Raw genomic sequence first — 18,309 nt, 5'->3', positions numbered from 1 at the left:
ACTCGTAACTCAACCCTTACAAGAGCAGTGGCTTTATCCCCCCGAAAACTCTCAGTCGTCTTCACTGCGATACACTTACGCTGAACCAAAGCGATACTTATTTTTATTGCGTAATAACAGTCTTCTTATCCCCCTAAGAAAGCTGAGCGCTCGAGGGCTGACTGTGTAAAAAGTACAGTAGGCAACTAAAGAAAGTACTGTTCTACCTGACAGAAAAGGGGGCCGGCTACCTTCCGCATCAAGTAGCATGCCCAACCTCCGCACACATTTTATTCCTCGCTTTCCTTAGTGTCGATACTCTCGATGCTCCCCGAGATCTTTTATTGCTTCTTCTGCTTCTTTCCTCTCTTCCCTATCACCCTCCTCCCCCTGTACATCTGTTCTCTCCCCCTTCCTTCCCTAAAGCGCCCGCCAGCTGAGACCTGATGCGCATGCGCCTGCCCACGTCCTTAGCCTCGACGCCAGGATCGATCGGAACACGCGGACCCGTTCCAGGGGCGGCACTCCCCAAAACTGAGCTGTGCCAGAAATGTGCAGCTTGTCGCAAGCCAGCCGCGCAAGCTTTCCCCGAAGTTTGTGTTCGCCCGTGCCCCAGTGCTCTCCTTGCGTGCGCCGCGGCGGGAGAGCGTGGTTTCGCCGGCGACCAGCGTGCATGCGACGAGTGCCGGAGTTCGAGACGGCGGCAACACCTCAAGGCACGCGGGCGTGCGGTAAAGCCAAAAGACTCCGCTTCGTGTTTCGGTTCTCGTTTGCACACCACTTTCGTATGCAAGTGTGAAAGTGAGAGGTTTTTCCTTTAAAAAGGCAAATGACTGCGTCGGAGTGACTGCCCCGTTTGGTGCCACTTGCAAGAATGCATTGACGGTGACGCGGCAGAACGATTGTTTGTTCGCTGCGCGCTGCTTGCCGCACGTGATGGTATTCACCTGCGACACGTTGTCAGCTATGTGCTGCATAAACTGGCATGACCTGAGCCCTGTTTCGCGTGTTGGTGCATACGGACAATACGAAAATAAAGTGCGGTCGGCGGTGTTGTTGTGAAAAAAGGAAGTCGCATGCTTCTGGCACAATGTTGTTGGTGCAGTAACCAGTGGTACATTTGGGTGCTATTTGCGCTGATGGCCAAGCACGGTATAAGGAACAATGTCCACAGCCTATTCGCCACTCAAAATGTGGTGGTAGTTCTCAACAGGACAGGCATTTTTGCTAACACATTCAGGATACCAATGCTTCAGCTGATGCTGCTCTACGCCCTGCCACTCGTTCTCCTCTCATCGGTCGTCCTACCATGTTCAGCAAACGGTAAGGTAGCTTTCTGTCATGTACGCAATTGCATGATTGACATTCAACAGGTGATAACCTGCGATCGCCAGCTATTGCAAGAAAAGCGACGATGTCTTATAATAAGACGTTGAGACTTCTATAGCCCTTGAAAGCGTGGTTAGGGCATATGACAATTACCTTTCAAGGATGTTGGCAATAAACAGCATTTTGAATAAGAATACCTCTTTAGCACAGCACGTTATTTCTTCGCTCTAATGAAAAAGATGCAAACAAAAACCAAGAACAAGACTTATTTCAGGTTGTCGCTTTGTCAAGCTTAACAAAGATTCATATGGCATCTTTGCCACCGAATTTCAACAGACGAAACAGCATTGCCTATCTTTATGCTTATACGTTGAATTGAAGCATATCGAACAGCGCATATAAAAAAGAACTTCTATTATTTTGGGGATGTTGCAAAATAACCTGCGCTAAACTAAAAATGATGCATTTAGTTCATTGCTATTGATGTGTATTGCCCTAAAGCAAACCTCTGACTACTTTAATTACCATCGCAAAATTAAAAACAGTGGATGCGACTGTTGCTCTAACATCTCGTCCATTATCTTTTCAAGCTAAAACGATTCACCATGATTATCAATCAAACGAATTGTTCGCTAATGCAACAATTTTGTCACTACTTGGTTCAATGCAGTCATGATCCTACAGTTCAGCAATGATAGGATGCTGTTGTACCATAGCACACTCGCTTCAGCGAAACGCTCGCTGCTCAAATATTGATACGTTATTAATTCACAGACCGGTTAGCTATGGTAGAAAAAAAGACCCTTCAAGCAAAGGCAACGGGAAACTTACGCATTTTGATGTTGAATATTTTTTTATTTTAAAATAACAACTATTTACGTCATGCACGTAGCTGCATAATGAATAAATTATCTGGATCTGATAAACGAAGGAATAATCATTGCTGCCAGTTGAGGATATAAATAAAATAGGAAAATTTAAACGTATTATCAGACATATACAACACTACTGGGAAACCCGAATGTTCTGATTTTAAGTTTAATGAAGCGTTGCTCTTTTGTATAGCTACATCACTTTTTTCACGCACAAAAAATTCGCCCATTATCTCACCTTTTTTTGTCATAAAAAAGTTCAGTTTTATTTGTTTTTATCTTGACAATATTCTACACGGGTTACCTTTCTCTTATCAATAACTGAACAATATTGTCAAACTTCTTCGTAACACAAGGACTAATGATGAGAGTAGAAGACAACACTATTTCTCAACCACAAATTTTATAACATAAAATTCCCTGTATGAGCAGCGGGAGCCAACACGCACTGAATAATTAAAAATGCATTATCAATCCACACTACCTGCAATATCCAAACTTGAGTTTCCTGAGTCTACTTGAAAAAAAGGTTCGATAAATTCAACACTACTAACTGAAAATTTAATCTGTCCACAAAGCGGAGCATACAACCAATTGCACCAATCTGCAAATTTCACGGCGTTTTTTTTTAAATAAACACATCAAAGCACCGCTATTCGCTCTTGAGCTGACATCTACTTTTTCAAGTTTTATTGACGCCCATGTATGTCTGTTTGTTTCTCCACTTCATCCAGTACTCTTTGCATTGTGTCTGACTTTTTTTCCTCTTAAGTACAAACTAACTAGATCAGTAACAAGCCCTGTTGACTAAGTTTTATTGGTTGTGATATAAACAATAGATGAAGCCTCCTTGAGATATAAATGATAGACATATCACGTGCCTTGTATCTCCCTCTGCGCCAATTCTCATTGCTTGAAGTCAACGTGGTTTTCTTTAAACCTCTTGTTCACAGGATGAAAACGCTGCGCGACGAAGCGTTCGCAACCTGAAATAGATATGTCATAATACCTTCTCGCATAGTTGATAACACGTTTCTTTAACTGAGTGAACGCATTCGCGCCCGAGTTCTGTTGTTGAGAGAGCAAACCTCTCTCAACGACAGACCTCATGCTTTGAAGTTTATATGCCATTTGTTAAAAGAAGTACTTTTACTTTGTACGTACACGCACCATGGGAATACTTTTAAACTGTAGTTTCAGAAATTCAGAAGGAAAACGACGCAAAACGTATGAACAAAAACACATATGCAATGAAGCAACGCTTAATACGAACACTCCAGTGAAGACAGTTAATACTATCTTGACGGGCCTGTACTCTTTTCTACATTAGGTTCTCTTGCTGTGCCTCTCCGACTTCACCATTTGCATCTAAGTAAAAAAATGTTGCGCAGGTTAATGCAGCTTACCCTCTGAAACTGAAATTTTGTGGCCCTAAATTTGGCACACAACGGGACTTGGAGGACAAACGACGCCATGAATATATGCAAATATGTTAATGACTCGTGCCATAAATTCACCCAGTAGTTTTCGATGCGTGCTTTGTTTGCGTAATACTGAAGCGAGAAAGCTGCAACGTTATCATAATAAAGTCATAATGAATTCCTAGCAACGCTGGTGCCCAATAGCATGCATGTGTATCTATGTGTTCACGGGAGCATTTCGGCAATCGTGATATTCTAAGTTATGTCTCGTTCGGGCCCGTAAACCGCATCGCAAGTGCGCCGTTATCCGGCTCAACTCAATCATTGTTTAGTAACAACAGCGCTAAGGATTCGCTCTCAGTTCGCCGTAAATATGCCTCAAAGGCAGCCTCGCTGGCGCGACAGTGGCGTGTGTCGGAAGAGTGCTACGTAAAACATCATTTTGCTAATAAACGTTAAAAGGTTAGCCGTGTACTCTAAGTCTGTCGGCAACTACTACGGTGACGGTGCCTCATCACTTCCAGCATGGGGTTACAGCGGCAGCCATTTTTTAAGCGTGACACAATGATAAAAATTGTGGCTACAGTGTCGCCGTAGTAACTGCGCTTGTCTGCGACCATCGTGACCCATCTGCATACTACTTTCCGAAAGTGCTAGATAATTCGCAATTTTCGTATTTCGGAAGGTTGTTTGCTGTCAGTGCCGTGTTTTTTATTTCTTTCTTGTTTTTTTTCGTGATTGTAAATATTTAAAATACAAGGAGAGACTGAGTAGATGGGAACGCAGATCGGCTTTCTTGTTCTCCGCACCACAAGGCAAGATGGCTTCTTAATAACTACATTCATATAACAAATAGAAATTAATAAAGCACGTTACGTGTCACAGCTAGAAACTTCGACATGCCGCACATTTTTCATGCAAATAAGCTCTGCGGCTTTCCGAAACCACTTTTTGACTTTTGTTTATATTGGCCTAGAGGTGCCCTTACTTTGCAAGAAATTCATCATCGAACCACAAACACCCTCTATGTTGCATACATTAAATTTTTATTCTGGTTCACGAGAATGAGTCGATAGAGTCGCTTTTATTTGCTCGTATGCTGCAGGCTCGTGCAGCGGCCATAAGGAAAGACGTATGCTGGGAGCTTAGTGATCGATTATGTTGATAGCAAATGTCCAATATGTAGCCTCGATATAAACATGTTTAGGCTATCTGTGGCACCGTAAACACGACTACGAAAGGTGTGCTTGTGCCGGTCACCACTATTGTTTCATCACAAAGCAAACTTGATGAATGCGCCCATGAGTCCAGAGGTACTTCGCGATCTCTTGATAAACTGAGTACAATATAGGCTCTTTTCACAGTTCGGATTGCGCAGAAAAGCTAGCTGTAAATATGTGATGAGCGGTCGTAGTCAGACGTCCAGCAAATTATGCGCCACATCGGACACAACGTGGCGTTAAAATAAATTGCAAATACAGAACTCAGGTACAAAGTAGAAAAAAAAAGTCCCCCTTAAGTTTTTATGGTATAAATCTTCCAGAGAACCTTGCAAAAAATACTGTTTTACTTGCTTCCATTCTCATTTTATTTTGTATTTCCGAGCCTCTTCAAAATGAAAAGACGAGTTGCCATAAGTGCAAATGTCAGAAGTGTAGACGACACTGTTGCCTAAACAAAGCATTGCTTTTTTTTGTACTTTTTTCAAACGCCTACAGAGATTCCCGCAAACAAGGAGTATAAATGCCTGCGAACCAAGATGCAAGAAGGGCCTGTTTTCGTGTAGCCACGGCCTGTGTTTTATGATGGGCGTAAAATTTTTATGGCACGTGTGATGATAAATAAACAGCACCGCACAGGCCGACGCAACAGCATTCACGTCGTCGTCACCCTCGTAGCGGGGACGACGCTGTTTGCGAAGTTTGAAAAAGCGTTCCGAGAACAGCAAAAAGATGCCCCTCCCAATCTTTCGTCCCGGTCACTTGCTTTTGTTTTTGTCTCATTCTGAGCCCCTCGTATTCAAGTCTTGTACAGACGGGTACCGGGATGAGGCAGGCGTTGAAGTGCACCGAAAGAATTTCGCGGCATAAACAAACGAGTGAAAGAAAGTACAGAGAAGTTCTGAAACTGTTACTACAAACGAGTAAAAAAAAGGTCTTCGCGAACACTGACAAAGCGACTCGGAGGAACGTGTGTCACGACGAGTCGGCGCTGTCACGGATGTAAAGAACAGAGAGGGGAACACCCGGAGCGTTTTTCGGGAGTTCGGGGCGAGGGGGGCTAAGGGCTTCGAGGCAGAAGCAACACTGGCAGCCGGCGAAGAAGCAGCAGCGATAACCGCGTCAGCACAAACGCGGCTTCGATCTGTTTGTGCTTGCCGAGCGTGCCAAATAAGTAATGAGTCGGAAGCGTTTATAAATTACGTCTCCCTTCAGAGACGTCGGAGGTTGGAAGAGGGAGAAGGGGGAAGGGAGGATCACAGGGCTCTTGCCGTTTTCCCGACGGAAGCATCCGCTTAAGCCACGCTTCTGTGCCCCCCTGCGCGCTTCACTTTACATTACGTTCGCGTTAGCCACGTATTCATGATGTTCGTTCACATTGCCGTGTTAACGTGGCATTTATGACTAATTTTTAACCGTGCCTTGCTATAAGCCGCTTTCTTACAAAACGCGAATTTGTCGTACTGTAGAGTCATATTTTTCCCCTGATACCTCTCGGGGAGAAAGAGTGAAAAAACGGGGCAGCAGAAATATTTAGTTTTTTTTTTTCGTACTTACCAGCTTATTTTTAATGCCACAAAATTAAGCTTGCAGGCAGTGTTTGGTTTGCTGTGTCAGAGGCCCGAGCTGTGTTCGACGCTCTGTTAATGTGATTTTCAACGGTTTCGTTGTGTTTGTCCGTCCCACGTTCGCGTGAATCGGGAAATGATGCCGCGGTCCGTTGCGTGCGCGCGCGAAAATACGCGCCTCTCATCGCAAGCGCGGATAAGAAAAATATGGTCGCAAATGCGTCATCTGTTCATTTGCACTTGAAAACAAAGCGCTGGCATTAATTATTAGATTTTCGTTGTACGGTTCTCCTATGGTGCCCCCCCCCCCTCCTTCTTCGCCAGCTATAGCATGGCTCGAGCAACAATGATCATGTCCTACGTGGCACTTTCTCTTGCGTGCTCTTTCTCTCGTTTTTTAATCAGTAAAGCACGTTTATATTCTTCTTTTTTTCTCTCTCTCTAGTTGTTAGTTTATTTTTTGTTATGTCATGTTTGCCCTTCAGAGCTTTACTCCCTCTTATGCCACAAAATTGAGGGAATAGTTGCTGATTTATATTTATTTATAAGACAGTGCAGATCTCAAGGAAGGCATTGAGAAAATGGGGTGCGCAGTATCGTTCTTAAAGTGAGCTTAAAACAACCTTGAATGTAATCAAAGTTGACTTTTCTGTACGTATCTGTTACTTCTGCACGTTGAGCTGCAGCACATAACCTCATCCTCATCCTTGCTTTAAGCACCTTTTATGGTGCACAACAGGACGAAGGCATCTTTCAATTACCTCCAGTTCAGGCTATTTTACGCGAGCTGGTTCCAATTCATTCCTGCGCACTTTTTTTTTGTTTACTTCCTTACTTATTTCCAGCCCTTTTTCGTCCTCGGATGCATTTTTTGTTGCATGGTTGCCATTTAGCTGTTCCGCAGCTCTCGTCGAACTACGGTAATTTGTCCTCTGCTTTATGTGGTCTGCCTAAGTTCAGTTTTTCTTCTTGGTGTCAACCACAGTGTCGGCTACTGCTGTTGTTTTGCTTTGTTTTGTCGCCTAACGAAGATTGGCTCATAACCACAATGAGTCTTGTCTAAACTATCAAATAATAGGGATTCTCCAGCAGACTCTGTTACCTTCCTGTTACAGAGTTTCCAACAATCTTGCGATGAGGAAACTGTCGCACTGCTATCATTCAATCACCGTCGAAATTATGACTACAACACACGAGTTTGCACTATTTCGCGCCTGCTGCTTTGAGCGAACTTACAGCTTTACGCGGTTCTCGCATTTGTTTTGTATAAAATAAGGAATAGCAGTAAACATCGTGAGCCGATTTGAATTGGTGAGCGCGAAAATGCTAAGGTGGTCGATTGGAACTGCTGTACGTTAGTTGAAGTTCGTTTTGCGAAAATCTGGCATCAAGCCACACGCACCAAAATGAAGCCGGAAGAACGAAGTTTATCCATGTACTACCACCATTTTCGTGCAAACTGAAGCGTCACGCGTCGCCACTCCCATGGAAACCAGCGGCAGATTACACGCTGATGTATTAATAGGAAAATGTATGCTTGCTGTGTATTCTTTATTCATGCGAGCCGCAACCTCACTACGATAGCTCCTGCGGCTGGTGATGAGTGTGTAAAAATGAAGAGTACAAACATTGCTCAAAATACTTATACTTTTACGCTCTATAGACCGTCATATTTGAGTGTCTTGTTACTCGCAAAAAAACAACAACAAACAGATGTGAATTGTGGTTGTAGCATACGACAAATGCCTATTCGTTTTTCCTATGAGACCAATAGTGGGCCGAGGACACAAGGTAAACTGACCGAGCCTCACCCATACTGGCTCGCATGCGCAATATCAAGCTTGTTGCTCGAGGGAAATCGCGCAGCTTTTAGAAGGCGTGCTGAAAAATCTCACCCAGTGTCTCGACGTGTCGTCGTGATAGGACTTACCTATAGAATACATTACTCCAATAAAATTGCAAAATTATTCATTTTATTATAAGGAAGTAAATACATCTCATTGTTCTACTCAATTTTTTGTCAATCCTCGCTTGTTTTTATTGTAATATTTATTATTAAGAATTCTACCACGAATAGGGCATGTTTTATAAAACTTACGTACTTACGAACCAGAACAGCGTCTTACTTCGGGCATTAGAACGCTCAAGCTAAAGCAGCCTTTGTATTTTTTACGATGTAAAGAAACGCTATGTGGATTCGCTCTATTAAGCAATGGTCATCAGAACAAGGCTGAAGTTATGTCATGGCTAATCAAAGTTCGCTATATATTTTATATGCGAAACCTGTTCCGAGGTTATCCTTATGTGCTTGTCTCATTGATTATTTCTCGGAGGAAAGCGTGACAATTCACTTACAAATGTCACACAGCTTCTAACCTAATTTCGTCCCTCTGACAAACGAGGTGCTATTCAGCAGTCCATGGGATCACCGGGAAACCGAGTGTTCCGATATATCGTGCTTGTCACTACTGGGCACACTACTTAGAAATACGTAGCATGTCTGTATACATTGGCCACAGGACTCTCTGATTATGCATGAACGTACGTGTAAAAGCTTCATTCGTTCAGTAAAGTCTGTTAGTTCCACTATGCGTGTTAGCTTTGCACAGCCGTGAACGCTTCAGTTAATGCAGTACCATTAGCCGTGATAGTGTTACATCCAGCGAGCCAATGCACAATGATTTCTCAACGTGACAGGAGGCTAACAATGATTTCAAAAGGCATTCTCAAACGCACGTGTCGTGATACAACAGGCACGCGGTGCCTGGAACCACTTCGAGAGAATCCCACAAATGAGTGGGCGTTTAATTTCTTCAGTAGTGGACTGGAGTGACACTTTTTTTTTGTAAAGAAAACACCCCGCGGTTTTTTTTTGTATCCCCTAAATCCTAGTGATAAAACTAGAGAGGGCTTTCAAAAGCTTTAATGCCGGACAGGTTCTTTCATTTCGGTAACTCCATCTCCCTGAGCGGCTGTGGATTTCCGCATCGGTGTGTTTTGCGATGCTGATTGTAGAGCAGCATGAATGGCTTGCTATACTTCTGCCTTTGTGAAAGGAGCCGTGGAAGCCCGTTTAGTAACCATATAATATTTAACTTCGAGAGTGCCTTTTAATTGAATGGTCATGTGTATTCAATTAGGAGGGAATCGCCAAATCCTGTAAAAGCTGGAGAAAATTTCTTTGGTTGGCACAGCGTCACTGTGTGACAAAGAGGTAACATCAAATGAATGAGATTGTTAATGTCTGTCGGGTAGAGGTAGCAACGTATAATAATAATTACGGGGTTTTCACTTGAGAAGATAGCTATGGGATTACGTGGCATGTCCTAATTGGTGCACCTCACCTTGATTTCAACCACCTGGAGTACTTCAGCAAGGAGCTTAAGCTATACGCCAATGGGTGTTTCAATTGCATTTCACCCCTACCCAAATGTTGTTCCTACGGCAGTGATTCGAAACCGTGCGCCTAAAACTTAGCACGGCGAACTTGGGAATAAAGCATATGACTGTGTAGAAATTTCCAACATTTACAAGAATGACAGCCAATTAGTGCCTAAGTCAACAGCAAACGCACACTGCTTACAGGGGAAGGATGAAAGTTTAACATTGTTTCACCCAGTTTTTCTTTATTTTCTTTAATTTCATCTGAAGAAGTGACTATCAACCATCGTGGTGGTCTAGTGGCGGCGGCGCTTGATCCTGACCTGAAAGTCACGGGCTTGGACCCCGGCCGTAAAGGCCACATTCCGACAGAAGCTTAATGCTAAAGAACCGTGTGCTTAGATTTACGTGCGTAATGGATAACAGGAGACCTCCACCGCAGCACTTCTAACATTATTATTATTATTATTATATTATTATTATTATTATTATTATTATTATTATTATTATTATTATTATTATTATTATTATTATTATTATTATTATTATTATTATTATTATTATTATTATTATTATTATTGTTGTTGTTGTTGTTGTGAGAAATGGTACCATGGGACAAGAAAGAGAATGCTTTAGTGCGTTGTTAGACATATAAACAATTCGGCGAGTATGTGCTATTATCACATCCTGGCAACTTCAGTGCTTATAGGAGCCGCTTCTGCTAACTCCGGCGTATTTCAGTTGTAATTTAAGTCTATTGATCAGTTTCCGCTGCTCCCTTGGAGGGGATGGAAGTAGACCACCCCGGGCGCCTGCCGGCACCAGCGGCGTCAGCGGCGACCGCCTCCAGGAAGCGGATGGGACAAGCGAGCGACAGCGACAGTGAAGATACTCATGCTTACTATCTCAGCAGTGAGGACTTCTCAGATGACGGTTTCCAACCTGTGTTGAGCCGCAAGGTGAAGAGAAGAAACATGAGGACATCCTCATCCTCAACTATTCAAACTGTAAGTGAAGCGCCAAAATCGAACACTTATACCATCCTGTTTCTGCCTGCACTTCCTACCATCAGCATGAAACGCCTTAACAGACAGTCTGTGTCGAGGTCTCTGGAAACGCTCGTGCCAAATGAGATCACGGACATAAGAGTGAACGCCAGAAAGAATATGCTGGCTGTTGACGTTTTGCACGCAAGTGCGTTGGGCGTTCTGCGCAGTGTAACTGACTTGGACGGCAACCAGGTGCGCTCTCATGTTCCCTTGGGATGTGATGTAGTAACCGGCGTGATCTACGACATTGATGTCGCTATTTCCAATAAGGACTTACAACTTCTTGTCAAGTGAACAACTAACACTCCAATTGTTGATGTCACCCGGCTAGGCAAGTCTCGCTGTGTGAAGATTGCGTTTAAGAGCTCATCACTCCCCTCTCATGTGAAGGTGAGCTATTTCAGACATGCTGTGCGGCCTTTCATTCCAAAGCCTCTCCAGTGCCGTAAATGCATGAAACTTGGACATGTGAGCAGCGTGTGCGAGAATTCGGTGGTATGCCACCGCTGCGCCGAGCACCATGAAGCGGATAAGTGCGTCGCAACTGTCAAGAAATGCTCTAATTGCAATGAATCCCATGAAGCCACATCGAAGGACTGCCCGCGGATTCAGAAGGAAATTGCCATCTTGAAGGAGATGGTGCGCGATCACTCATCTCATCGAGAAGCCGCCGCTAAAGTCAGAAGGCGTCGTTCACGTCGACGTCGGTCTTCGAGGACGCCCGCTACCTCCTCGACACGTTTGCGTGATCCCTCATCAGTACCACCTCCTTTGCCTCCCAGACCACATGCCGTGGGAAAGGCTGTAAAGGACAAAGCCAGTGAGCATACCCTAACTGCGACAGAGTGGCCTGCACTTCAAAGGGAAGCAGCATCAAGCGAACCGAAGGAGCTTCATGACGGCCAGTCCGCGCTCCCGGTTCGAAATCTTTCCAACCAAGACAGGCAAGCGACTGCAATCGTCCCGGTTCGAGATCTTTCCAACCAAGACAGGCAAGTGGCTGCAATCGTGCAATCATTAATTGCCACGATTCGCACGCTGCTGAGCAGCATACAATCTCCGTCTGCTAAGAGTGCACTGCAAATACTGAATGCACTGAATCCAGTTCTTGCTAACTTCGTATAAGCACAATGGCTCAACAAAATCTCCACTTCCGCACTGAAGTTAAAAGTGCGTCGATTTTTCAGTGGAATGCCAGAGGCATGAAGTCCCGTATCTCGGACTTTCGCCAATTTGTTCGGACCAATCAATTCCCTATACTTGTCATATGTGAACCAAACGTGTCAACGCCTTATAGATTGTCCGGTTATGAAGCTTTTTGTTCAGCCGCTTGCGAAGAACGAAGCAAAGTAATTGTTTACATTCGCACAGACTTGACTTATCTTTCGCACCCAATAAGTTCAAATGACGACAATCAGTACGTGTGTCTTCGTGTGAAGAAGAATGCAGTTTCGTTCAGGCTTATTGGTGGATATATATCTCCGTCATCGCGATTTGACTGCGACAGATTAAAAGACATCCTAATGAGAACCGATGGGCCTTGGATCATCACCGGTGACTTCAACGCCCATCACATGCTTTGGGGGAGCACTAGGATGAATGCCAGGGGCCGGAACATTGTTACATTCGCTTCCGATTACGACCTTTCCATCATGAACGATGGTACCCCCACATATCTGCGGGGTCTCACGTATGGCAGTTGCCTTGACCTGACATTGGTGTCACGGTGCTTCTCTCACAAAGTTAAGTGGTTTTGCGATATTGAGACTCATGGGAGTGATCACACACCCTCCTACGTGACGATAGATGGTATCATAAAAAATTTCTCTTCCGGTGTTGCAATTGGCACTGACTGGTCGATGTTTGCATCACGGGTTGAGAACGCTTGCCAAGAAGGCCTCGCCTGCAGCCTGGAAAATACCATAGTGGAAGCTATGCAAGCGTCCAAATGTAAATTACCATTTTTGTCTAAAGTAACACAGTTTGACATCGAACTGGAAAAATTACGAGCTATACGAAGGCGTGCTGAACGACGATACAGACGCACAAGATCAATTTATGATCTGAGGAAAGCAAGGCGGCTCCAGAAAAAGATTCAACGACGCATTTAAAAACTGGAGAGCGAACGCTGGAAAGCATTCTGCGAATCTCTAGACCCTCATAAACCGCTGTCATATATCTGGAGAACAGTTCGTGGTCTTCGCTCCTCTCCACAACAATGGCACCCTTTTAAAGCTTTGGCACTCCATCAGAGAAAAACAGAACTCGAGGTGGCTGAAGAAATTGGCACGAGAGTTGCCGGGAATATTGTGAACGAGACCATCGACGCCGTGATCGTTCCTGAGACGCGATTACCAGAAATGGACATTCCGTTCACCATGGAAGAACTGGAAGGTGCGTTAGTCGCTTCTAAGCGCATGTCATCGCCAGGTCCTGATGGTATTACTTATAGTGCGTTGGGACACCTTGGACAAAAAGCTAGAAAAGAACTTTTAACATGCTTCAACAACTCCTGGCTCAGCGGCAGTGTTCCCCGAGAATGGAAAATTAGTCGATTAATACCACTTTTGAAATCGGGAAAATCACTATTGGACTTGACAGGGTATCGCCCTATTGCCCTCGCAAGCTGCCTCGGAAAAGTGATGGAAAGAATGGTTCTATTTCGTCTCGAGTGGTACATGGAACGATACACCAAATACCCTTCTTGCATGGCAGGCTTTCGTCGGGGCCGCTCCTCCATTGACTGTGTCCTTGATTTATCGACATTTGTTCAACAAGAAAAAAGTCGCAAGCGCATATCAGTGGCACTCTTTCTTGACGTGAAGGGTGCATATAATAATGTAGCTCACGATGCCATCCTCACTTCTCTCGCAGCAAGGGGTATTGGTGGACGAATGTTTCAATGGATAAAAGATTATATAACTGGCAGAGGTTTCTTTGTACAAACATATGAGGGTACAACTGCCCAACATTACACCTACTGCGGAGTACCTCAGGGAGGTGTTTTAAGCCCCACATTGTTCAATGTGGCCCTCATTGGTCTGGTGAAGGTTCTGCCAAAGTCGGTGTGCCTATCCATATACGCCGAAGATATTTGCCTCTGGAGTGCTGCAGTTACTCGCCCTCAGGTGCGTGACGAATACAGCGGGCAGCAACCCTCACAACAGCCTACCTTCAGAAACAAGGCCTAAATATATCAACTGTGAAGTGCGCGTTGATGGCGTTTACACGCAAACCAATGACGCCATACCCTGTTTACATCAATGGGCAGAGTGTCAAATATGCACGGACGCATCGTTTCCTGGGCATAATAATCGACAGAAGTCTTTCGTGGAGCCCACATTGTGCGTACTTGAAGAAGAGACTGCTATCTATTGTGCATATCATGAAATTCTTGTGCGGTAAAGCATGGGGAACGTCTGTGGCCTCCATGCTACAGCTGTACAGGGCCGTATTTCTGGGGCTATTGCGCTACAGCTTGCCGGTAATGACTAACACTTGCAAATTGAATACTCATTCATTGGAGAGTTTGCAGGGTCAGGCACTGCGTATCTGCCTAGGACTGCCCCGATGCGCTTCTACTTATGCCACAATCATGCTTGCCAAAGACCATCCGGTCAGGACATATAGAGTTGTGGATTGCCTCAGAGCGCACATTCGACATGCTAGCCGTGTCCCCGACCACCACTTGGCCCTTCTACCTTCCGCAAGACCACGTGCTACGTTTTCAGACGTCATAGCCAAGCACCTAAACAGCATTCTATCAGGATATACGCCAGCTGCGAAAACGGCATGCCCTTTGTGGTGCCTCGACCAGCCGCAAGTACGTCTAGAAATTCCGGGAATCAAAAAGAAAAGCGGTCACTCCAGAGTAGCTTTGAAGCAAGCAACACTGCTATTATTACATGAGTTGTACTTAGACCGAACGCAGATATACACTGATGGGTCCGTCTCATCCAGCAGCTCATCAGGTGCCGCTGTAATTCCGGCTGCAGAAATGACAATCAAGTTTAAGTTGTCGCATATGACTACATCTACGGCATCAGAGCTTGCTGCTATAAGGGCTGCTTTACAATATCTCGTTCAAGAACGTCCAGGAAAATGGGTCATATTCTGTGATTCGAAGGCAGCACTTCAGAGTTTGCAGTCTGCCATGCGTAGGAGCAGCCATGACCAACTGGTACAAGAAATAAGACATTGCCATCATGAAGCTCTAGCACGAGGGCATGATATTATATATCAATGGCTGCCTGGACATATCGGTATTACCGGAAATCAACTAGCCGATGATGCAGCCCGCTCAGCCCATGAAGAAACCCGTGTAGTCCCGATTCCTTTATCAAGGAATGATGCAGCAAGACAACTTTACCTGCTGGCTCGAGATCTCACACGCACGTTCTGGTCGTCTACCAGCTTCCAAAGGTGTCAATTTTATGAACTGGATCCTTCGCTCAAGCTAAAGCTACCATCACAACTTTCCCGCTCCGATGCGACACTGTTATGCCGCCTTTGGTTGGGTGTTGCATTCACAAAGGTATACTCCTTTCGCATTGGTATGGCAGACACTCCTACATGCGACTACTGCGGAGATGAAGAGACCATCGAACACGTCCTCTGCAGCTGCGCTTGCTACGACACACAGCGATGCCAGCTACGGATGGTTTTGAATCGAATTGACCCCGGACCATTTTGTGTGCAGAAGATACTAGGACCTTGGGCATCTGCCTCAGTTGCGCAGAAAGCAACTAAAGCACTGCTACTTTACCTTAAGTCAACAAACCTGAGCGACCGCCTGTGAACTGTGTGTGCTCCCCGAGTGTGCTCGTGATTGTGTGTACCTTCTCATTTTTGTGCAACCTTTTTTCTCCCCTTTATCCCTTCCCCAGTGCAGGGTAGCAAAGCGGATGTGCGTCTGGTTAACCTCCCTGCCTTTCCTTGTATCTTTATCTCTCTCTCTCTCTCTCTCTGAGGTGATTTCTGTTGCACACTTTCGATAGTGCATGAGCAAAATCATGAGATTACAAGAACCAACAAATACAGCATTTGTAAAGTAAAAAAACATACACCACATGCAAAGTTTTCATTTGTGCAGCATGACCACACCCAGTTTTACGCACTCACGTGTGCGATTCAAATGATATGTGGTGTTTGACGTCCCAAAACCACCATATCATTATAAGAGACGCCATAGTGGAGGGCTTAGGAAGTTTTGACCACCTGGTTTTTTTTAACGTGCACCCAATTCTGAGCACACGGCCTTACAGTATTTTTCGCCTCCATTAAAAATGCCGCAGCAGTCAGAATTTGATCGCGCGACCCGCGGGTCAGCAGCCGAGTATCTTAGCCACTAGACCACCGTAGTGGGGCCACGGTCGCATTCACCACCGATCAGGACGATTCGTTACCTAAGGGCAGGGCTGCATTGCCAAGTGTGAGCCAGAATATGAGTTTGAGACATAACAGTTGGGTATCGAGAACGCCTAATAACAAACCAATGGAGAGTTCAACCTCCACTTAAGGCGTCTATAAAGCACTCGTGTCGCAGGTGCAAACGAGACAAAACAAGCAGAAAAAGTTGGTTGGTTGGTTGGTTTGCATTTATTCAAGGCAAAATTGAACAAGATTGCCTTGAGGGACACGACTAAAGGCTAAGTAAAAGCCTGACTAGGTCGTGCCACCCTGGCAGCAAAGCAGAAACACACCGCAAGCACAGCACTCAGAAAATTATAACATCACGTGTTACTTACACGGGCACCATAATCAAACAGATACTGCCAGAAGTGTGAACAAAAGAACAGAAATACAAACAGTCCTCATTGGAGTGGTGGCAAACACAAACAAATGCATGCCCTCTATCAAATAAATTAACAAGAAACATCTTGACTAGGAAATCGAGTAGCTCTACAAGACAAATTGGAGTATAATAAACAACAGGCAAGGAACAATAATGAACAACGTGCAAGAAATACAAAAACATCATTAGCTACAATATTCAACAATCAGGAAAAGCATCGCTTTCATCCGCTAGGAACTCTTTCGTTATTTTTTAAAATGATCTAGCTGAAATTCCGTCTTCCAGTAAATGTAATATAGTTGGGTGTTTGTTTAGAATGTTTGGAATTTGTGACGCTAATCACCGTTGGTCACCGTAGTTCGTGCGTGATCTATATTTGTATATTAGGCTCTTTCTCAGCTCGTATGGTGTTTGTTTCACATGATATGTGTCCAAGAATAGTGATGTATTTAGTTTATATTGGTGTAATATCTCTAGACATAGCTTATGTCTGTACAACAGTTTTATAGGTAATACTTTGTACATTTTAAAATATGGTCGAGCACTTTCGTAAAGGGGAGTGTTGGATATAGCACGTATAGGACGCTTTTGTAATATCAACAGAGAATTAAGGTTTGTAGTGGTCGTTGTTAGCCAGCAGCCGAGTATCTTAGCCACTAGACCACCGTGGTGGGGCCACGGCCGCATTCGCCACCGATCAGGACGATTCGTTACTTAAGGGCAGGGCTGCATTGCCAAGAGTGAGCCAGAATATGAGTTTGAGACATAATAATTCTTCGATCTTGGTCGCTCTTGCTTATATTAGCGCGCGCTCACGGGTGTGTGTGTGTGTGTGTGTGTGTTTGTGTTTGTGTGTGTGTGTGCGCGTGCTTGTATGCGTGTGTGTGTGTGTGCGCGTGTGCGTGTGCATGTGCGTGTGTGTGTGTGTGCGTGCGTGCGTGCGCGCATGCGCGTCTGTGCGTGTGCGCGTGTGCGCGCGCGCGTGTGTGTGTGTGTGTGCGTGCGTGCGTGCGTGTGTGTGTACGTATGCGTGTGTGTGTGTGTGTGCGTGCGTGTGTGTGTGTGCGCGTGCGTGCGTGTGCGTGTGCGTGTGTGTGTGCGTTCGTGTGTGTGTGTGCGTGTGCGTGCGTGCGTGTGTGTGTGTGTGCGTGCGTGTGTGTGTGTGTGTGTGCGTGTGTGTGTGTGTGTGTGTGTGTGTGTGCGCGCGCGCGCGCCGGTGTTCAAAGGATTGTGACGGGCCACGAGTGCTGAACTCACGAAAGGACTTTCCTTGGCCGAAATAAGACGTTTTGGCGTGGCTGCAAATTTACCACGTCATTCGGGCCGCAGAAGGCGTGAACACAGATGTGTTGCGCGTCGCATAAACCACCGATGTGGGGCGCGAGCAGGAACTGAGTAAGGGAGCCAGAGGAGGAATAACAAAAAAAAAACACGCACGTTGCTTCTTCCCGTGAATTGATATTTCAGGACGAGGCCCTGACAACGTCCGCGCCTTAGAATCGATTGTCCGCCACCGCTCTCACCGATCGCGCGTAGAACACAACAAATGTCCAGCCATGCACTGCTGCGCAAGGACAGGACGCCATACCATCGATTTGCCTCGCACGAAGAAAGCATGTCGCGAGAGGGAAACAGTAAAGAAACGAAAACTAGAAAAAAAATGAAGAATGAAAACTGGCATGTCTCAGAAGTTGTA

General features: G+C 45.1%; 1 protein-coding gene across 1 annotated transcript in view; it reads left to right on the top strand.

The window, feature by feature from the left end:
• Positions 1–926: 926 nt before the first annotated feature.
• The window catches only part of LOC119169564 (cell adhesion molecule Dscam1), a 547,574-nt gene continuing 530,191 nt past the window's right edge, over positions 927–18,309 (top strand). The window contains exon 1 of the mRNA XM_075876128.1: positions 927–1,302. Coding sequence (XP_075732243.1) covers positions 1,056–1,302 — 247 coding nt within the window. The 5' untranslated portion in view covers positions 927–1,055. The remainder of the gene's footprint in view (positions 1,303–18,309) is intronic.

Source organism: Rhipicephalus microplus, chromosome 2 (genome assembly GCF_043290135.1).
Source record: "Rhipicephalus microplus isolate Deutch F79 chromosome 2, USDA_Rmic, whole genome shotgun sequence".
Taxonomy (NCBI): domain Eukaryota; kingdom Metazoa; phylum Arthropoda; class Arachnida; order Ixodida; family Ixodidae; genus Rhipicephalus; species Rhipicephalus microplus.
Note: the sequence above shows the minus strand (reverse complement) of the source record. Positions and strands in the feature narration are given on the sequence as shown.